This window comes from Protopterus annectens, chromosome 11.part0, assembly GCF_019279795.1.
Source record: "Protopterus annectens isolate FY-2018-M chromosome 11.part0, PAN1.0, whole genome shotgun sequence".
NCBI lineage: Eukaryota > Metazoa > Chordata > Ceratodontiformes > Protopteridae > Protopterus > Protopterus annectens.
This window is the reverse complement of record NC_056745.1, coordinates 276,397,489-276,421,310: the sequence shown is the minus strand read 5'-3', so window position 1 is coordinate 276,421,310 and position 23,822 is coordinate 276,397,489. Positions and strand designations below refer to the sequence as shown.

The 23,822-nt window shown below is 40.5% G+C and overlaps 1 protein-coding gene across 1 annotated transcript in view; it reads left to right on the top strand.

The window, feature by feature from the left end:
- The window catches only part of DRAM1 (DNA damage regulated autophagy modulator 1), a 494,152-nt gene that overhangs the window by 422,325 nt on the left and 48,005 nt on the right, over window positions 1-23,822 (top strand). Inside the window, exons 5-6 of the mRNA XM_044087749.1 lie at window positions 19,065-19,126; window positions 23,635-23,727. Coding sequence (XP_043943684.1) covers window positions 19,065-19,126; window positions 23,635-23,727 — 155 coding nt within the window. The remainder of the gene's footprint in view (window positions 1-19,064; window positions 19,127-23,634; window positions 23,728-23,822) is intronic.

Genomic DNA, 23,822 nt, shown 5'->3' with positions numbered 1-23,822 from the left:
AGGGTTTCCCTATCATGGTAAGATTTCATCATGTTAACATGGTACAATTTGTGCCCCTGCCTCCTGCCCAGCAGTTCCACCATGTAGTTAACATCACTGACCTTCCTTACTTTTTTGTAGGGTCTCTCCCAAGCTGCTTGCAGCTTGTTGTGTCTGACAGGAATGAGAACCATTATATGCCTACAGCATACTCTCTAGCTCTAGCATTCCTGTCATACCAGACCTTTTCTGCTGTTGGGCTTCTGTCAGGTTCTCCTGGGCCAGGCCCATGATTTCCCTGAGTCTTGTCTTGAGGTTTAGGGCATATGCCACAACAGACTCCTTGTGAGATTCACACTCACTTTCCCACTCATCCAGAATTAAATCTAGGAGCCCCCTCACCCTATGCCCATACAACTCAAATGGAGAAAAATCTGTGGAATCACGGGGAACCTCTCTGTAAGCAAACAACAGATGGGGCAAATATTTGTTCCAGTCCCTATTAAACTGGTCTGCAAATGCCTGTAGCATGGTCTTGAGTGTAGAGTTTAACCTCTCAACAAGACCATTAGTCTGGGGATAGTAGGGGGTGGTCTTTAGGTGCTTCACCCCACAGTACTTCCATAGACAAGCCAGCAGGTCTGACATGAAATTGGCACCTCTGACAGTCAGTGTTTCTTTTGGGAAAACTACCCTGCTGAAAATCTCGAACAAAGCATTTGCTACCTTTTCTGCATCGATGGAGGACAGAGCCAGTGCCTCATGGTATCTTGTAGCACAATATACTACCACTAGGATATACATTTTCCCTCTGGAACTTTGAGTACTCCGATGCCCCACAATATCTATAGCTACCCTCTGAAATGGATCCTCAATCACAGGCAAAGGCATCAAAGGAGCTTTCACCTTGTCTCCTGCCTTGCCTACCTTTTGGCACTGCTCACAGGTCCTGCAGTACCCTACTACATCACTGGAATTCCCAGGCCAACAAACGTTCTGCATAATACACCTCTTTGTACGTTTTATGCCCATATGACCTGCAAAGGGAATATCATGGGCTATGGCTAGAAATGCCAGACAGTAGGCTCTGGGCACTACCAAATGCTGTATTCTCTCACCCTCTAGCCCTCCCTCAGGGGTCCACTCTCTATACAGTAACCCTTTGTCCCAGTATATAGATTCCCCTTTCCCTTGAGAATCAGGTGCCTCACTAGCTACCTCTCGTAGGCCTTGTAATGTAGGGTCTGAGAGCTGAGCTTGTGTCAGTTCTCTCTTTGTAACCCTTCCAGGTCTCCTTCCAGAGGAAGTCTGGTATCCTCTGAAAGTGGTGCCTCACTGTTAGCCTGGGTACTACTTCTCACCTCTGCCCTTGCAGTCACTCTGTCCAAGGGAACATCAGTACCTAAAGCAGTTGTGGCTCCCCTTCAGTCTCACTGCTACAAGGTAGCTCCTTCCCTGAAGTAACCACCTCACCAGTCCTAGCTGCAAGTCTGTGGTCTGTCTGGGTCTCCCCCAGGCTACTGGAGCTGGGTCTAAACTGAATTAGCAAATGTTTAGAAAAGCAAACACTAATTCATCGACCATTTTTAAGCGAAAGCTTAAAATCTCGAACACCCGGAACAGCGATTTTTTTCCAAGGGAAAAAAATCTCTGGTCCACAAAAAAAAAAAACTTAAAACATTATATAATGTAGGGGGCTTCGCCCCCCCCCCCCTACTTAAATATACCAACTCCGACATCACACCACAGTGGAGGAAATGGTGAACTCCCGAAACTGGCCCATTGATTTTTTGCCCTGTAAAAAAAATCGCTGTTCCGGGTGTTCGGGATTGTAAGCTTTTGCTTAAAAGGGGTCAATGAATTAGTGTTCGCTTTTCTAAGCGTTCGCTAATTCAGTATAGACCCCCAGACCCACATGCTTGTCTCCATGCCTAACTGCGTGTAACTGCATGAACACATACTGCCTTATCAAAATCCTTCCCTACCAGGACATCTGCAGGATTGTAGTTTGGTACCCTTGTTGTCTCAAGACAACCTGCTGTTGGCATTTGTCATTCCCACTTACTGGCTCTCCCACCTTTTGCTCCCCACCTTGCCTCCATGAACATCTATATGCTACACGGCCCCACTGGTTGCATTCAAAACATTTAATCCTAGGTCCTGGATGTATAACTGGACTAGTGGCTACCCCTGCTACTGGCAGATTCTGTTGGGGCAGTCTGAGCTTCCCACCATGGGTTCCCTTAGACCCATGAGCAGCACTGGGTGCCCCATTCCTGTGCAAGGATGCCCTGCTTGCTTGCTAGGTATAGGTCTCCCTTCTTCCCCAACTCATCTACAGTATGGCATTGTCTATCAGCTAACCAGATCTTCATGTCTTCAGGCAAAGTGCTAAGGACATGTTCCCACATCAAAAGGTCTGAAAGCCCTTCAAAAGTGGAGACCTGACACCCAGTCACTCACCTATGAAAATAAGTGCTTATTTCAGCAACATATTCACACACTCTTTCATCTGCCTTCCGTCTGTGCTCACTAAACACTTTCCTATAAGCTTAAGGTGTTAGCTTAAACAATTCTAGCAATCAAGCCTTTACAACATTATAATTTAGATAGTCATTATCAGACATTTTGGAAAGAACAGGTCAGGAACCGTACCCAGAGCCCTTGGTCAACATTATACTGTTTACATACTCTCTGAAACATATGAATAAAACTATCAAAATTATCCCCCTTTGTAAATTGTGGAAGAACTTTACTGACCTTTGTTGCTTCTGGAGTTCAGTTACTCCCTTCCCCATTACCTCCATTACTCTGGCGAAGAGTCAGCATCTCCTTTTCATGTTGCCTCTGCCTCTCCTTCTCCACAGCTTCCAGGCATAGCAGTTTCTCATTTTCCTCAGTCTCTAGATGCCTTGGTCTCTCTTCTGCCTCTTTTTCCAAACGCTTGGCCTCTAGCTCAAGTCTCTTTAACTCGAGATAGATTTTTTAAGTCTTCTGTGGAAAGGTTGAGCTGTCCATTTTCTGAGAGTTGTACATCTCCATGGCCAGTGTGATCGTCCTCTTGATTGGTATTTTCTGATGCAGCTGTGACTAAAGCTGCTATCATGTATGCTTTATTCAGGTTTCCATGCACCAGTCCTTTAGCCAGATTGCTTAGTGGTTAAGGTCTTCATCTCCTCTGCACAAGGTATAAGGATCGATCCTGACCTCCAACCAATACCAGTTTGGAGTTTGCATGTTCTCCCCGTGTCTCAGTGGGGTTTTTCCCATGTCCAAAAAACATGTTGAGTGTTTCCATCTCAAACTCACCAATGAATGGAGCTGTCAGCAGCAGCACAGACTCTACATGGTGCCCTATAGGTGGGAGAGTTGTACAGACCAACCGCTTTGGGCATCTACTGTGGTGCGCAGTATCCTCAAGATAGGAGAACATGGATCACAGACTGCGCACAGCATGGGTGGCCCATGCTATTGGACTGCCGCCTGCAGCCCCCTCAACTTTAAAATAAAGAAATCAAAAGAAAAAGTAAAGAAATAAAAAGAAAAGAAAAGATAAAAAAAAATTAAAAAATCACGGACTTTCGCGCATGCGCACTAGTCTGGACTGCTGCTGAGACAGTCTGGAGCATGCGCAGACTGTCTCTGCAGCAGTCCAGACTGGGAAGCATGAAGAACGGAGCTCCCAGAAGTCTATGCAGTTTTAAACTGCATAGACTGTCGCTGGGAACAGATCGGACTCGGACTGCAACGTCAGCAGGCTGGAGTCTCGTCGGGGATCTCGCGTGCATGGTGGATGTGCTCCAGATCTCGTGGGGATGTGCTAGAACACGCCAGTTATTGGATGTAAGGGAGGGGATCTACTGAACGTGCCAGCTATGGGATGCAATGGTGTATGAACGAAGGGATGGGATTTACTTGGATTGTGGACAGCTATGAAGGTAAGAGGGACAAAGGGTGTGTGTGTGTGTGTGTGTGTGTGTGTGTGTGTGTGTGTGTTTTTAGTTTGTATATATATAAACACTAGCCTATATTATTTGAGAGGTCTCACTTTTATTTAGAAGGCTTCAGGAAAGATTTTTTTTTTGCCCTTAATGGATATTGTTGATAATATGACTTGAGCTGTCACAGGCTTAGCAGACAAAACATTTTATTTGTGACTGTTAATTAACAAATTTGACTTGGTGGGAAAAACGCCATTTTTTGAAATCACTGCAAATGTAACACAGAACAAACATGGTATTTCTGGACATATGTAACATGTTGTTATACAAACCAATAACATTCTAGCAGAAGAAAGCTAATAGCTGTAAAATGTAGTCAGATGTACTAATTAAACCCATTGAGCAGATGTCTGGTTTGTCTCCCCTCAGAAAACGTGCTTGTGCCACCCCTCCTCCTCCTCCTCATCTTTACCCTCCCTTTTAACATGTGGATTTCATCCCCACTTGAAGGTCGGTACACCTTATTTGGGAAAGTATTTCAGATGGTCTGCAGCCTTCTCAGGAAATGATGCTGCCTCACATTAGTCCAGGATCTGGCATCCCGTGACTCCCACTCATGCCATTTTCTATTTCTTCTTCTTTTGGCTTTACCAGCTCCATTCTATCATTCTTTTAACTAACAAAGGTGTTTGGATTACCATATATCTTCCCTCTCCACTTTACTATTCTCAAGTCTGAATGACCCCAGGAATCTTTTTTTCATGCACTAGTCTCACCATTTCCTGTATCATATTTGTTGTCAGGTGCTGTAAACTACACTGTGCCTTCCTTTTATGGTATGGCCTCAAGACCTCCTCACGATAGTGCTGGTGAGGTAGCATCAGAACCTTGTAAAATGGCAGTGTTACTTTTTACTGGGTGAAACCACATCTCAGTAATGAACTTTGGGATTCAGTTAGCCTTTGTAGCTTCCTACATGATCTCACATGAGTTATAGTATTTGATTTTTTCATCAGATTATTTCTTTTGTGGCACCAAACATTGCATTTCTTAACATTGAAACTCAGCTTCCACATCTCTGGCCATTTAACAAGCTTGAACTCAGACTGCAATTGCCTTCCCTATATTCTCTGTCAGTCCTAGATTAATATCATTGGTAAACAGTAGCCTTCAACTACAGAGCCACAGCTTCAAAAATATGTATTCTGATGACGACCATTTCAAGCACTGACCCTTTGCTACCACACTGGTCATTATTTTTTTTGCCTTTCATTATAATCCCTGAGTTCTACAACTGTGCTTATGTGCTTCTCCACATATATTCATTTCCTGGGTTCCCTAATTTTTTAACTTTGCTTTCAGCCTCTAATCTGACAACTGTCAAGACCTCTGATGACATCTAGGAATATGTCTGATGCTAAGGAGTCCATCTGTTGTGCACTAGTGACCTTGTTATACTTGTTGTAGATCAGGTCTGGTCAGCTTAAGCACTGGTAGCATAGAGGGATAAAGCCCTTATTATGGCCCAGGTGACCCAACAATTAGCGGCTCAGGTTTATATCAGCACTGGTAGAGGAAGGCGGGCAGACCCATTCTGGGAGGGATGAAGGGACACAGCAGAGATACAAGCTGCCACAATTCCATGTGGGAAGGGTGGAACCACATACAGCATCTTGGGAAGATTTGCCACAACATGGTGTTGTTTGGAGGTAGACTTTAAAAATCTGTCAAGAGGGAATGCATAGTGGGTTCCCACAGTGATCCAGGTTACTTGCCCCCCCAGGGGTAGAATTAGGCATATGATAGCACAATCAATTGCCAAGATGCTGGAAAGGGTACAAGCAACACCCATGGCTACTTGTATGATGGCTGTTTTGGGTGCCTCTAATCCCATATGGTACCTGGGTCTAGTCCCTCATACAGAGCAGCAAATGATCTGAGTCCATTTTGGAATGGCTTGATAATCAACAGGCACGGAGTCAAAAAGGAACTAGAAAGATATGCTTGATTAACTGTATATCCATGTTGCCTGTCATCCTGAAATACATTTACTTTTAGGCCGGTAACTATTCCCTTCATAGGTACATAGGATCATAGGATCATTGGTTCATAGGAGGTTACTAGGCTAATGGCCTTGGGGCCCTTACAAGCCTATCCAAGAGTTTACCACAAAAAAGAAACCTCAGTGAGCACCTTTCACCCCTGTCAATGAGGGAAACAGCTGGAACCCCTGAGACAAATTTGTGGTTTCCCATCCACTCATCAAGGTTGCGCTTGAAGAGGGTCAGTGAGGTACTCTGTTTGACATGTATGGGAAGTCTACTCAAGAGACGGGGCAGCCCCTGGGAGACAAACCTGTCTCTCCAGCAGGTTTTGTTCATGTTGCATTTTAGATTTAGGCCTTTCAAGCAGGTAATGTGGGAGGAGTTAGACTAATGGATATGGAGCATCTCTAGTAAGGCATGGTCCGAGACTGCTTTGTAGGCGAAATACAAATCACCTCTGAGCAATTTGTACAATACCAAGCAGACTGATAGTGATTTGAGCCTGTCTGCATAGGACAGGTGTTGGACGCCATGGATTTATTTGTGAGGTATTTCTGTGGCCGTTCCAGTTGGTGCAGATGTTTAGAGAGGTGCATACCAAATGGGGCATTATACTCAATTATTGGCCTAATGGGGGAGAAGTATAGAGAGGTAAAAAAACTCCTTTTTCTGGATGCAATCCCTTTACTTATGAGATGAACCAAGTAAAAGGCTTTTCTGACCACTGCCGCTACATGATGGTCGAATGTGAGATTGTTGTCAATCTGAGTATCCAGGTCTCTCACCACAGGTTGTGTGCTTAGGGGGTTACCGTTGATGTGGTAACCAGTAAGGGCTGGTTTTTTTGCCAGATTGTATAATAATACATTTTTTTGCATTTCACTTGAGGCCATGACTTTGACACCAGTCATTTGTTGCTGTGAGACCCTCTTTCAGTATGTCAACATCATTTGGGTAGTCAAGGACAGCACCTAACTTACAGTCGTCTGCAAACTTGGACAGCCACAGATCTTTTGTCTTTTCCTGGACCTCTGAGAAGTAGATGTCAAACACCTGGGACAGATCCCTGGTGAATAACTAGTGACAGGTCTGCTGTCGGAGGTGGAGGCACATATTTTGACCTTGTGGGTCCTATCTGTAAGCCATTTGGCCACCCACCTGATGAGATAGGGATTTACACCAAGTTTTGTTAGCTTTTCGATGATGCCCGAGTGGGGGATTGTGTCAAAGGCCTTGACCAAGTCAAGGTAAGCTGTATGTACTGACTTTCCCTCATCCAGAGCCTTGGTGATAGCCTCAAAGAAGTCAACCAGGTTCAATAGGTAAGCTCTGTCCTTGATGAATTCAAACTGGGTGGGGTCAAGTCCTTGGAGATTACCTATGTCCTTGTTTATGAGATCTATTATAATATGCTCCATGGCTTTACAGATCAAACTTGTCAAGCTAATGAGGTGATAGTTTCCAGGGTCAGTAGTGGCACCACCTTTGTGCAAAGGGGTGACAGTGGCAATTCTCCACTCTGCTGGAATTAAGCCTGTACTTAGACTGTGGTTGAACAGGGTACTCAGTGATGAAGCTAGTTCTTGTTGGAGATGGTGCAGAATACAGGCTGGGATACTATCAGTTCCCATGGAAGCTGTGTTCATTACCTTGGATAGGGCTTTTAACACATGATCTATGGAGATGTGAGGTGCTTGAGACAAGTATCGGGGATGTTGAATGGGCCTTTGAGGGGCAGGGAGGCGAAGTTTGCACTGAACCTATCTGTTAGCAGGTTGGCTAAGTCAACAGGATCAGTGCAAGTACTGTTATGTACTAATTTGGAACAAACCTCGGCTTTGCCATCGAAGTTCCTGACGTAACTGAAGAAGGCTTTGTCATTTCCCTTTGTTTTGGAGGCTAGTTTCAAGTCATAATTGGCTTTGGAGGTTTTCACTAGTGATCTAATTTGCTTGGGGAGGCTAAGGATGCAGTTTTTGCAATTTGGAATTTGTTCCTTTTTGCCCTTGGACAACAGTTTCTTCCTTTTGTTGTAAAGCCTGTTGATAGAAGATGACCACCAGACAGGTTTATGTTTCCATAAGGAGCAGGTTTTAGTTCTGTTGGGTATGGCTAAGTCCATACAGTTGTACAGGTGCTTGTATACTGCATTGGAGTACTGTTCAGCATTGTTGTCTGCATCCTCTGAGGGGGGTGGTGGTGGTGTTAAGCTACTGATACCCTCCCTTAGGAGGTTGTACTCAGCTTCTGAGAAGTTTTTTAGCCTGGTTATGGCTGGGGGGTAGAAACTATGAATGATCTCACCAAGGAAGAACATACTATGGGAGTGGTGCAGTGGTCACCTATGTTGGTGAGAACAAGTCCAGAATGTTATCTCCCCTTGTGGTGGATGAGACGAGCTGGTCTAGTGCATTAGAACTGATGATGTGAAGGAATCATTGGGTGAGTGCATTAGTGCAGGAATAGTTCACCCAGTCTATGGTGGGGTAGTTGAAGTCACCAAGGATCAGGGTGTTAGGGGTACCTCGATGGAGTTAAGTAGGTCCAGGTAGGAGGAGTGGGTGTCCTGAGTCATGGAGGGGGGTCTATAGCTGGCTATAACTTGGATGGGTGTCTTGCCAACTGTCAGTTGCTCCTGGAGTAGTGTCATGCTGGCAAATCAGTCTGGAGGTGTGCCTGTTCTTAATGAAGATAGAGACTCAACCACCCTTCGCCGCACAGTGGCAACACTCAACTGTGTAAAATATGGCTCTAGGTGATTCGGTCATGTTGACTAATGTCGCAAAAAATGGGCATAGGTAGTTACCAGTGATAAGTGGGCTGAGGACCCGGCATACTCTGACCCATGCCAGGGGACCCCTGCTAATGGTGGGAGGGGTATATGTGCCCCTATTGACTAGTGTGTGCCCACCATAAAGCCCAGCAGCCCTGGGTCAATAAGCTACTGGCTGGCTGGTGTTTAGCTGCCCAGCCTGGGTTACCTGGGATAGCTCTGTTGAGCAAAAGCTAGATGTATAACCAACCAACCTGCCAACTGAGAATTGCTATGCTTGATGTAGGTTCACTGACAGGACCAGGCTTGGAAGTGGATGACATGATGATACAGAGGAGGCAGGACACATTATGTATCCAAGAGATGAGATGGAAGTAGAGTGCCGCAAAGCCACTTGGCTTAGGATCCAGAGTCTACTACTCAGGTGGAGGGCAGGCTAGAAATGGTGTAGGAATTGTGGTGAAAGAGAGGCTTCAGAAGGCAGTAAGGGATATCATCAGAATTAATGACAGACTCATGGCAATCAGACTCCAGTGTAATAACAGGGCAGTATTCATAATCTCAACCTATGCCCCACAACAGGGTTGTGATAGTGAGGAAAAGAGTGCATTCAGACAGCAGTTTCAGGACCTACTAGATAAAGCAGGACAACATGAATTGGTGTTGATAATGGGTGACTTGAATTCACATATCGGAACAGACAGAACAGGCTATGAGGACTGCCAGGGCCTACATGGGTGAGGCAACAGGAATAAAGGAGGAGAAGCCATTCTAGACTTCTGTCTGGCAAATGGCTTGAAAGTAGCCATACATGGTTCAGAAAGAGAGACAGTCACAAAATCACATACAAGAGTAGTCAACATTCAACTCAGGTAGACTTCCTCCTAGTAAGGAAAAGGCACCAGGGTAGAATCCATGATTGCAAAGTCATCCCCGGTGAAACAGTCGGCCAACAGCATAAACCACTAGTTGCCACAATCAGCTGCAAGCAGTGGTCAGAGAAGGTTCTAAGGTCAACAGAGACCAGGCTGAAGACCTGGAAGTTGACAGGAGAGAAAGTACAACAGTTCAAGGAATTACTCAGGGCTCTAGCACCCCAAGAAGTGGAGGAAATAGGTGGAGTTGAAGAAGAATGACAGCGCCTAAAAACAGCATGTGTTAGGACTACAGAAAAGATATGTGGCCGAGCCAGGTATGGAAATAAGGTACATAAGGAAAGCTGGTGGAGGAATGCAGAAGTCTAGGAAGTCATCAAAAGAAAGAAGGAATGCAGGAAGAAGTGGGAGACAGAAAATACTGACCAGGCTAGGAAGGACTACTGGTTGGCTAACAAAGAAGCTAAGAAAGAAGTTGTAATAGCAAAGAATAGGGCATTGGAGGCACTGTACTAACTTCTGGAAAGTGACTCAGTAAGGGGCACAAAGAAACTATATCAGGTTGCAAGGCAAAGAAAGATAAAGAAGATAGTCAGACACCCTTCATAAGGGATGCGAGCAACAACCTGCTCATCAGTCCAGAGGACATAAAAGGCAGCTGGAAGGAATACTTCCAGCAGCTTCTGAATGAAGAAAACCCCACAGAAGCTGTACTGCCCCAGAAACAGCCTACAATGAGAGAAGAAGAGGAGCCCACCCTAGACGAAGTAAGAACAGCACTAAGTAAGATGAAGTCAGTGAAAGCAGCAGGCTTAGATGAGGTCACAGCAGATATGATAAAGATGTCGGGTGAGATACAGGAGAAATGGCTCCTGAGGGTACTAATAGCAGTGTGGAGAGAAAGATGTATCCCAGATGACTGGAGAATAAGCATACTCATGCCAGTGTACAAGAACAAAGGGGACATTCACAACTGTGGGCAGTACAGAGGCATCAAACTCCTATCACATTGCATGAAAGTCCTGGAGAGGGTACTTGATAAACGGATATGCAGAGTAGTAGAATGTAAGATGGGAGATGAGCAGTTTGGATTCAGATCAGGATGCAGTACAATTTACCTGATGTTTTCATTGAGACAGATACTTGAAAAGAAGCTAGAGATGAGGAGAGAGTCCAACCGGGCATTCTTAGACTTGGAGAAAGCATATGACAAGGTCACAAGAAAGCTGATCTGGGCAGTACTGCGGTGGTTTGAAGTCCCAGAAAAATCGGTAGAATTAGTGCAGGCTATGTACAAGGACCCAATGACTCAAGTACAAACAGTGTTCGGCCTCACAGAGGGGTTCCCGGTGGGAGTGGGTGTACATCAGGTTTCAGCTCTGAGCCCACTGCTGTTCATACTGGTGATGGACTACATTAGCAAGCGGGTTGGAGGGGACGGATCAACAAAGCTGCTGTATGCAGATGATGTGGCAGTACAGGCAGACTCTGAGATTGAACTTCAGAAAAGGATAGGAGAATGGAATGCAAATCTGAAGGCACATGGGATGCAACTAAGTACAGATAAGATGGTGATAATGGCAGCAAATTGGGGAAATCAGAAGAAGCTGAGAAAAGAGATTGAAGGGAAGATAGTGGAACAGGTAAACAGCTTCAAGTGTCTGGGAGGGGTAGTTGAGGAGAAGAGGGGCTGCAGCCAAATGGCATAGATTATCAGGTGTAGTCTATGACAGAAGAATTCCAAAGAAGCTGAAAAATAAGGTGTGCAAGACAGTGCTACAACCAGTACTACTGTATGGTACAGAAACCTGGGCAGTAAAGGCAGAACAGCTGAGGAAGCTAGAAGTGATGGAAATGAAGTGCCTGAGAAAGGTGGTAGGATGTACACTGTGGGACACACGAAGAAATGCCAGCATAAGCGCAGAAGTCAAAGTAGCTCCAATTGCAGGAAAGATCAAAGAGAACAGATTACAGTGGTTTGGGCACATGTGTAGAAAAGCAAAAGACAATCTGGTGAGGAAGATTTGGGACAGACAGGAAGAAGATAAGAAGAAGCGAGGACATCCAGTAAAGAGGTAGATGGATTATGTGAAAGAAGATATGCGACAGTCAGGCATGAGTATTGAAGAAGGCAGGAGTGTGGCACTGAATCGAGAGAGTTGGTGACAGTTAACACGATACCCCGACCCCATGGAGAAAAATGGGAAAAAGGGGGCTGTTGATGATGATGATGATGAGTCCTTTAGCCTGGCACATGTCAGCCAACTGGTTGTCAGCTTGCCATACTCCCCTGCTGACATGCTTGCCTGCTCTCCCTGATTAACTAAGCTAACAAAAGAAATAAAACAATTGTGATATGAACTGTGAATGCTCACTGCATAGCTGATTTAGAGTACAAACACCTTCAGTGATCACTGTACACAAGCTACAGGAATTCAATATCCACACCACTACAAGCCAATTAATATGTGATGTGGTTATCTCACCACTATCAACCAATTAATATTTGGTTTTTTTTTTGGATGGGTCTTTAAGTTAAGAGCCCACTACCCTCCAGGCCTTAATAATTATGTCTCTTTGCGATCTGTATTAAAATCTCGCAAATAATATCTTATGCATTATTGTGTTAGTCATATTATTTACTTCTAAGAGCTTTAGGTTCAGCATTCTGTACATAAATATGTTTACATTATATGTCTTTATGCATATATATATGATACAGTGATTTTGCACTTGTACATTTTTGTATTTGTATTTTTATACATCTGTATTTAGGCATTGTTTATATTTATATATGTATATATACATATATTTTTATATAGGTTTTATGTCTTTGGATGATGTACTATTTTGCAATTTCATTTATAGTTTTTTATATATGAGTTTAATTTGATTTATATGAGGAGGCTTTATTAGTCATGTATTTAAACATATTTGAACATCTTATCAGTGTTTGTTACTGATACAGGATGCCTTTGTTATATACTCTTTCATCAAGTTACTGTCACTTTATCTGGCAAGTTTTTTAGGCACAGGTAGTTCAAGGAGAACTCTAAGATGTGTTTCAATTAATCAATTGATGATCCACCCTACCTTTTGGCTATTCGCCATTGGAGAATTTGAATTAATTGAATAATTGGAATGTGTTTAAGTAAGATGGTTTGTTCCCTAGTCTTTGATCTGAAGAAGCGTAGTAATACGCAAAAGCGCTCATCCACAGTTTTATTCTAATAAAAGATTTTGGTTTTTACAACTGCTGCTGCCGTTCTTGTGCCTGAGACTGTACTTGTTTTGTTGCTCCCAATTAATATTTGATGTGGCTATCCCACCACTGCTACCAATTAATATGTGATGCCCCTGCCCTGGCCCAGTAATCAGGGAGTCTCAATCCTCACCACTAACATCAGTGAGGGATGTGCACATTGGGAGGATAACAAGTGCATACACAGTAAAGTACAATTTCCCTTAAGAGCACACAAAGAACACAGTCAGTCTGGGGCTGGTTTCTCCCTCTGTCTCCAGATTCCCAATAAGACTCCCCATTGGCACAGCTATAGGGTTAAGGTCTGAGCCAAGTGGTCAAGCCAAAACCTCCAGTACCCTCTCGGTCCAACCAGTGCTTCATGTCCCTGCCCAATTTGCTGACACACACACTTTGAGATTTGATTTGTATGCAAACACACAGACACTCCTGGAGAAGGCTGGCACAGGTTTACTGGCTATGCCCCCTTCTGCCCAGACTATAAGGAAGAAAGCACTGCCACCAACCACTACTTATCAGCTACTATATAAGGCCCTTACAAAGGGTTGACAATTCAACTGTGTAATGTTACTATTATCCAATTAAGTGTGTCCAAGCCTAAGGCTATTTAGGTGTGGCTTATACAGTATCACCAAATACATGCAAGTACTGTAAGAGCTTAAATATCTCTAAACAAAACCAGCCACAATAAAAATGTTTAAATATATTTAATAGTAAATAATAAAAGCACAAGACAATACTCATTAACTCAACACAGTGACAATAGAGTTCAGAATCACAGGAAATATTTTAAAACAACATTGCAGGACATCCTCACACAAATACAAAAAAATATCTAGACTGATCTTACTCTTTTCCTATCTATATCTAAGAGAAATACTATTATCTAAGTCTTACAGATACAGACAAATGCAAGTGCTGAGTGGATGTTTACAGGTCCAGAACAAGATACAAAATGCACTGACTTCCTCTCTCAGATAGTTCTTAAGTTACTCACAAACATTTCTGCTAGGATATCTCAGATTACATCATTCTTGTCACCTCTGCCTTAGTTCCCAGGCTAACAGGAACCAACAGAATTTAACATGTCTCAGTCAAAAATACTTATCTCTTATGTACAGCTGCTAGGAAGCCACAGAGCAACACAGAAACACTTTACACGTAAAACCTAGTAATTATCTCTGTCTCAATATAATAGACAGAATTTCCAGCTGCAGACATTCTGTCTTCTAGTTCTGGTAAGAAATGTCATAAAACTTTTTACTTATTTTCTCAGAGTTAACTCTGTATGTCCCAACTTCTACTATGAAAAAATAAATTTGCAATGATATAGTTTATACACATTTCTGCTCTTTCCCAGCAGGGTACACTGTGGTTACAATCTTGAAGCTCAATACAGAACATATAGTTTTCTTACATTTCTTAGTCAAGCATAGAGATCATATTACTATTCACAATTGACACAGAATTATTTACAAAATTCCAGCTAGCTGGGCTGGCAGCATCTCAGGTTATCACATTTGCTGTACATTAAGGTGGCTCTACTTGATACCAGGAGTCTTAAAAATGCCTAACTTAAGGCTCTCCTGCAACTTGAACACATTTGTATATGTGTAGTTACAGAGACATGGTTTTAGAGCAATGAAAGCACCACATCTGAAATCCTAAGTGTCAAAATCACCGTAAATAATAATTTTAATAATTAATAGCTGTGAAGTGATAATTATAACAATAATTATCACTTCACAGCTAGCCATAGAACATGATGTATGCTCCAGTCTGAGCACAACAGACCAAATTTGTTGAAATTACATTTAAGTCTTACACCTTTCCACTGGGGTCTTAAGCTATCAATCAGTAAACTCTCTGACCTGTACTATCAGTGGTTAGCATGCCCAGTGCTTCTTTGACATTGTAAATGCTACTCTCTTTAACAAGTAACCATCCTAAAACTGGTCCAAAAATCCTTAATCTAGACCTCACACAAATATGGCCACTTCTTGCACATCTCCATATATATCATGCTGCCTTGTGAAACCAAACTATAAATTAGTGACCTTTTCCTTTAACAGTGGCAGTACTTTACCTGAAATACCTCTGTGTTTAGGAACTCCTCAAAAGAAAACCTTCTTCAGTTACTTGCTGACCTAAATCTTCTGCTGTAATCCTCCTTTGATTGATCCAGATACCAAAACTACTTCATATGCCTCTGACTTCTGCTCTTACTTAAACAGTTGTATTGATAATGTGGTTCCCATCCTTTCCAAATATAATGAGAAATTTAAAAAGAAACCCCTATGGTGAATACCCATATAAATAACCTAGATAACAAGAGAAAAAACTGATTAATACTTGTAAAAGGTCATTCTACCTAGCATAAGAGAATACTTAAGCAAACTAGTAAAGAGCTTAAGGGAACTATTAGGAAGTTCAAAGCTGAGCATGAACTTAAAATAAAAGTAAAACCAAACATAGGTTATATCTCAAAGTATTACCACCCAGCACAGGTTTCAGCGATTGACAGGAACAAATGACAGACTATATTACAGGCATTGTGCATAAATGGAGTAATGTTTAAACTCTGTCCATGACATAAAGCATTACTTTTGTACTTCTTATGCTTCAGAAAATGTACATTGATGCAGACCCTGTTATTCTATGAACTTTGTACATGGATTTGAGTAATTCAGCACTGCAACATTACTGCTTGGAGTTTAGGGGCAGCGGCTAGCTTTATAACATTTATATATGAATTTTCTGTAGGATATGAAACCAAAAGTCTGTGATTATTTAGTGACTATAGTCCTAAATGATTTGCCTGAACATCACAAATTTTATGAAGATGCCACTTCTAGAAGCAAAAAATTTATCAGTGGTGTACTATAGGTCTCAGTGTTGGACACACTGCTATTTGGCATCTATTTCTCAGACCTTAAAGCCAATATTCCTATCCTGTGGTTATCTAAGTTTGCAGAAGACTGTAAATTAGGTGTTATTATTCAGTCTTCCCCTGACTCACAGTTGTTATAGCATGGGTTAGGCCATGTTAACAATTAGTACAAGGATTAAATGTGAAAAAAATGTAGTATAGTTCATTTACACATACCATATAGGTGACACATTCCCCCCAGCCAGACTCTGTTGTAAAGGATCTAGGCACTCTTGTTGATAATTCCACATCATTTGACCATCACATCTCCACAGTAGTTAGGAAAGTCTTTTATATATCTCATCTCATTTCCAAAGGCATCTCCATTAGATCAAAAGAAGTCTTCATTTCCCTTTACTTGTACCTCATCGGACTCATTATTGAATATAATACATCTTTTGGCATCCATTGTCTATACATATTACTCGACTTGAGAGACCTCAGAGACTCATAACGAAAAATACCAGGGGCCTCAAAAGTCTCGGTTATCAGGACAAACTGACAGCCCTCTCTCTATACTCAATCTCCTATAATCCTCCATGGAGATCTGCATCTAGCCTTTCGAATCATGAAATATCTGACCTTCTTTGACTTCCTATTCCTTCACAGAATAAATGACACGTCAAATACCAGGTTAAAGCAACTAAGCATTCAGCAACAGATAAATAATGCACATTGGCATAATAGATTCATATCCCGTCATATTCCTCACCACTGTAACAAACTTCCACTACTCATCAAGCAAAGAAGCAGTCTTGCCACCTTCAAGGTAAACTTATGAAATTGGATGGGCAGCCTCAAATTTTCCCCAGCTCTATTCTGTCTTGACTTCCTTCAGGCTTTTAATAACTTTTGTTAGGTTTTTTTGTCCAGGCTTTTAATGCTTTGCAGACTGATTACCTGGTACTTAGCTACGAACCTATGAACATAACATCATAAACCTTTTTTGCCTTTTCCTTACATTCAAAGCGTAGGTTTTCAGCCACTGTAGAATATCTGTTTTCAGCATCAACAGATAGGACATTTGGGCATTTACCAGAATGGCATTCTCTCTTATTTTCTGTCCCACTCTTTCCAGTTCTTTCCATAAGATAATTGTAACGCTTCGTTTTCTGTAATATCCTCCTTACTGGACACAGCTGTCAGCTGCTTTGCATTCCTTTTAGCAACTTTGCATGCCTTTCAGTTCTTTATTGCTCTTTCTTTGTGAGTGAAGAACTCATCACAGTTTATTTTAGACTGCTCTGCAGTTTATGCCAAATATGCTACAACCATCATACTCATTTTTTTCTCAGAAACTGTTAACAGTGGTTTTCCTAATTTCAAAACCATGACCACTGTATTTTGTTTTGTTATATCACAAGAATTATTTGCTTCTTCTGATCCACAGTGAGTGTTTAATCTGACATACTGCATGGTATTGTACTGGAAATGTATTGCGTCACTTTCTTTGAGCCAGAATGACTTCCTAATGAATCTGTCTCTGTTTGGGTGGTAGTCATGTGACTAAGATGAATATTGAACATAAGTAAAGAAAACTAACACAGCTGAACCATATTATTTTGGAAATATCAAACACCAGACTACAGTAAGCCAAAATTAAATTTACAAGAAAACAAACAACTAAACAAAAACTCCTCACTTGAAGAATGTTTGCCCTCTTCCACCCCAGTCAGAAGGCTGTGCTGTTTTTACTACCTACACTATTATATTAAACAATTTATGTACACACATAGCAAACACGAAACAACATAAGGTCCAAGCCTTCCCCTTTTCAGACTCATTCCTACTCCAAATAAAGTACGTAGCTGTGCATCATACCATGATACCATCCATGATTTCTGCTAATCCAGATTACAACTGACATTTAGAAAAAAAAACGTATCTTCAGACCTTTCAATATAGGTATACGTTTTGATCTACTCTTACCTAGCTTTTGATAACCCAGAGTACTCAAAGAACTTAAAATGTAGACGTCTTCTTTAATCAAACTCTTGTGTATGAAAGCAAATGCACTGAGGATCAGACTCCGCAAACTGCAGTTGCCAAAAACATCTTGATGATAAACACTTTTTTAAGTGTTTTTGCCCCCCTGCACCCCTAATCCAAATTTATGTATACCAACTCCGAGGTCACACTTACTCGAAAAGGAGGAAATTCCCCCCAAAAAAGGAATCACTTCTGGCATAACTCACTGACGGTGATTTCCTGTGGAAGCACTCTAATTGTTGATGAATTGAAGCTCGGGCAGTCGAAGCTCAAGAGTTCGAGCTTCACCCACCAGTAGGATAACCTTGTAAGAATACAGTCCCTCTTTCCTTCAGTGAAATAGAAGTAGAGTGTATAACTGATTTTTACTTTTGTTAACCACCTCTGTTGACATACAGGCTTCAGCCTTGACTCTAACAAAGGCTATCAAAGTTTGAAAAGTAGAAGTGGTATTCAAGAAGCCTGCTGGAAGATGTGGGATTGAGTGACCCTTGGCCTATTCTCCAAACATGATGGAGGGTATGTGTCTTTATATCATAGTAGAACCATCCTGGGTATTTTTCATATATTTCATTATTATAAAGTATGGAATGATAGAGACTTAGAAGTATTAAATAATTTGGAAGCATCTTTCTCTGATAAAGAAACTCTTTTTAGATTAATCATTTAGCAGTAGGGATAAAACAGTGGTTGCTTTTTCTTAATTTTGGTAGTTACTCTGATTTATATTTCAGCACATCTACCAATCTTTCTGTGAAGAATGTCCAGTTAATCACAAGTAGGCTACCTGGTTTTGTCTAACTGGATTTTTAAGTTTGTAATATTAACAAGCTCCCACTGTATAAGAAGTAAATAAAAAAATCATTGTTGTCTGTTCCAGTCTATCAGTGTACCTCCAGTTTAATTTTGTATTGTCTAAAGACTCTAAACAAACCAGCAGTAAAAATGTTTGCATTGTATGTGCTACTCTTGTAAATATAATCTTAAATATTTAATTCTTTAGTTTATGTTTTTATAATGTTTCTTGGAATTCTACAAGTTTGTGAGCTGAAGCCATATATTTATCCACAATATTTTTATAATGTGCATTAATGCTATTTGAAACAGAGAAAAATAAACAAATGCAAACACCTGCAAAAATGTTTTGTACATTTGTGATGGATCATAACTAAAAATGGTCCATGGGTCAGGGCACACACATGCACACATTTCATTGTAGTTAAGAATTATAATGTGAAATGTATACTTTCCTTAACTCTATCTTTTCCTAGTGCTCGTATGTGCTGGCTGTAGTAAACTGGAAATAAGAGTCCACTGGGTTATAACAGACAAGGTACAATATAAGTTCAAGCCACTTATTGCCAGATTGATTTTATTTGGTACAGTATGATAAGTTGTTAAACAGTAAGATTTATTGGTATGCGTATTCCTTGTCCTGGACTGTGATTTTTAATCACAGTGATTCATTAATCATTAACAAGGATTCAGTCTCAACAGAAGCATAACGCAGTAGCTTAATTTAAAATGAACAGTGAATTTAAGGAGGTGGAGCAAAGCAGCAACAAGGAAACAGAATGAGTGAGCACCCGATTAATATGGTAAAAGAACTACTGAAGTGAAATATTAAGTGTGACAAAAAGCAGAATGGAGAAAAAAGGGAATCAATTACAAGAAGAAGCATAGACAATGAGCAAAAAAAAAATTGAAAGTGTAGGTAGAGCTTAAAGCTACTTATAGTGAGATACGTCATGTAGTAGTACTGGGGGTGCTTTTACTGAAGATGTCCTGTATGTGAGGGGACTGGAACAAAACTACTGACGAGTTTCAAGAAATGAGTTAGTACGATTTGCTTATCTAGAAAGCATGCATTAGCGCTATTGTATTTTGTTAATTAGGCTGACCTGCAGGTCTTATGTTATATAATATAAAAAATAGGAGGTATATGATGCTATCCTGCAATAAAGAAGATTGGAAAAGTGGGAGGAAGCCAATGAGGAGATAATTTAGTTTATTGAAACTGTCCCAAAGAGTGAGGTTTGATTCTGGAACTGAATTCAATACAGCTGGCCAGCACACAAACTCAGCATACCACATCCAATTTATTCTTTATTCATCCTTGTTAATATAGTAAAGATTAAAAAAAATGACATGACAATACATCCAGAAAAGGATGTAAAAAAACAATACCCAAAAGGTGTGAAATTAAATCCAGAAAAGGATGTAAAAAAACACCCTAAAGGTGAAAAAACAACACCCTAAAGGTGGTATGCTGACCAATTGTTTTGAATTCAGTTTTATCTTTTGGCCCTTGCACTACACCGTAACTGCATGGGACAAGTTCATTCTACAGTTGGCTTTGTTTTCACTTCACTGTTGGGTTTGTCAGTGACCAACACTCCTTTGACTCATTTTTTCATCTTTACTATATTAATAAGGATGAATAAGGAATAAACTGGATTTTGGTATGCTGACTTTGTGTGCTGGCCCATTGTTTTGAATTTGGTTTTGTCTTTTTGACCTTGCACTACACTGTACCTGCTTGGGACAAGTTAATTCTACAGTTGATTCTGGAACTGTTCACTGATTAATCAATGTCAGTAGGAATGGAGCTAAAAGTAACACTTGGAGTAACAAGAGCTAGGATGTTTGTGTAACAGAAGAAGGCTTTAGTGCATCTGCTGACCTTTTACCAATTCAGCTAATGTGGTACAGAAGTTTAGGGAGTTGTCATGTGTTAGACTGCAAAATGTGTGGATGGTACTTAATCCAAATGACAGATACACTTGTTCATCACATAATGTGTGACATTTATGAGATGGCCAGATAATATGATTTTGTTATCATTATTATTATTATTATTTTAATCTCAGTCACAACAGATAGAATAGGTCTTTGAGAGAAAAATAACCACAAGACTGCAAAATGACACTGTAGTTGGCATGCCTCTCTGCAGATGGAAAAGAAAGAGATACTTGTATCTTAATGTACTCAACATACTTCAAATATAACTGGTATACTGTTTTCAACAGCACTGGCATCTCCTGTGGCATCAGAGATGAGAGAAGGCAAATAACAATGACCTAGATGTGACAGGTTGAACCAGGCTGCAGAATGCCACAGCAGACGTTTGGCAATATAGACAACCTGTATCACAGAATTTTGAGTCTCTCATGAGTAATTCAGTGCAGCATATAAATAAGTAGAACTACAACACTCAAAATTCAGATCCAGTAGAACAAGCAGCATATAACAATGTATGTTCAACACTATAATATTGTCATATGCCTAAGTGAGTCAGTACTTGCTACTGCCAAGCATGCATGTCATCTGATAATAAAGACAATCCTTGTCGCACCGTGGCTGGATGAAAGCCAATTTCTAGATTCAAAGTGCCATATAAAAAGTACAGTGACAGACACCTAGGGATGTCTGTAAATAAAAAGTACAGTGACAGACACCTAGGGATGTCTGTAAATAAAATAACTAAAGAGAAGCTTGAGAAGAGGGTGAACATTTCATTACATAATAAAATCACTTACCAGTAATGCTGTCCTGCCTGTCACAACTAGGTGAGTGAGATTTTAAGAGGAATAGTAGCTCAGCAGAGGGTAAATTAGGCTTGGTGTGTGTGTGTGTGTGTGTGTGTGTGTGTGTGTGTGTGTGTGTGTGTGTGTGTGTGTATGTGTGTGTGTACGAGACATTGACTATGTTATTACCAAAACCATTGATGAGGTTCAGGCTCAGTGAAAATGTCACTGCCTCTACAGTTGTGAAACTGACTTTATTGCAAACTTGAGACATAGTGAAAATTCAAACATGCTAGAAATTTCTGTCACTTACCTGCACCCACTCACTAGAGAATTAATACTCTTTTTTTTTTTTGCATTTGTCAATCAGGATACAGTACTGATCCACATGGACCTTTTTCGATCACATATAAGGAGCACTAACTAGACAAGTGACATGCTCACATTCACACAGTAAGCAAATGGAGGCTGAGAGATTCAAACATTGGATCACAGGAAACAGCTCATTAACAATAACATACTCATAGCCTTAATCCTCTGCAATAACTTTTAGATCGCAGACACTTACATTAGCTGTTGAGAATCTATAGCTTTTAAATTTTAAAATTAAATTTTTTAAATTTTAATTAAAGTAATTATTTAAGTCAAGGTAAGGTATAATTAATCAAAGTTTGAAAACTCAGAATGTAAGACTGATATAATAATATACACCACTTACAGTTATAATCTAAGTATTTGAGTAACGAGTCTGTGCTTATTTGTCCCCGTATGACATACATCATTCAGAACATACAGAATTGTGATTATTTTATACCAATTATAATCAATTTGTTATTCTGTTCGAGAAATAAATTGAAGAAATTCACCTTGAGAGAAAAGCTCAGAAGATACATTTCTTCAATCCATTTCAAGAACACACTAATAAGTATTATGCTTGTTGACCAATGCACCTCTCAAGTGTACTTCATTCCAAGGAATGTACCTCACTTAGGGTCTTAAAAAGTTCATGTTCCTCGAAGTTCCACATTGAAATGGTCTGTCACACATTCAGTGTTAGGAATTTTTTAAACAACATCCGCGGTAAATGGATATAAATCATATCAATTCATTAAAATATCTTTTTTATAAGTAAAACCAGCATATGTCACAGTCGTATGACCTTCCTAGTTGAAGTTGTTAGTAAGCCATTAGTATGTGTTCCACATTTTGCCCATTTGTTCCACATTATAAGGGCTAATGTTCCTCATTTTGGAGAGGGGAGATTGAGTGCTATGATGACCAAATTGTAATTCTTTGCATTACACAGAGCTTTAGCTTTTTACAGCTCTGAGCTCCAACACACTTAGAGCTGCCACTCTGTCAGCAGGCAGAAACAATGTAACCCTCTTGTGAATCAACAGCTTTGAAAGCTGTTCATTTCATTGTTTGTTACTTTTGACTTTTTGTGTGATAGCAACATATTATGACATATACTACAGCTTTTAAAACTGTGAAAATGCTTAGAACTTTGGTGGCTACTGTTATGCTGCATTGTGAAACTGATCAGACTGAACAACAGCACTCATGTCAGAATGGTGCTTACCAAAGTTGTTGTCTTCCTGATTTCAGAGTTTGATTGCAGATCTCCATGCATTATAAAGTTGTCTTCTTCCTGATTTTGAGGTGTAATCACAATGATCCATGAACTAAAACTGCATAACATGTCAAGATGCAGAATTTGTTATATCATCAAGTAAGGTTAACATGGAAGTTACTAATGGTAGTGTAAATGGGAAATAGTGATAAATGCTTTTCACAATTATAAAAACTGCAACAGTACATTTAAACATACTATAGGCAATGCAGAACCATTTCAAGGAATAAGTATTAAGAAAAAGTGGTGACCAGACAGGGAAAACACTGTGCAATACTTCTAACAGCTATCCTATACACCAAGAACATGCCACATTTCCAAGTGGAGGAAATATGTGAGGTGGAGGATGAGTAATGCTAAATTGAAACAGGCAGAAGGGATACAAGATAACACTCATACCTAACCATGTCCTGAACAAACTAAATATTTTACAGCTGAAGTGCACAAGCTGGTCACTGCACAGATTGGCCTATTATACTGTGGTCTTTCACATTATGGTACCACTTCACAAGAAAAGAAACATTTTGCTTACTTCTCTCATACAGATCTTTTCCCAAATAATAACTGACAGTCAATTTTACTGTAAGGAGACATAAAGTGTGAAACTATGTGCAAATGTGTTTTAATGCATGCATGCAAATCAGTAATATATTTAAAACCAATCTCTTCCTTTATTTCTAGAATTATGTAATCCATGCTGTGAGTGCTGTATGTGAATGGCTAGTCGCTTTCAGTTTTGTCTTCTTTTTCTTCACATACATCAGAGAATTTCAGGTTAGTACAATGTTTGGGTTAATAAATAATGAAACACATTATCCATTGGACATAATTCAATGAATATGTCACAGATTCAAGCATATTATATTTAA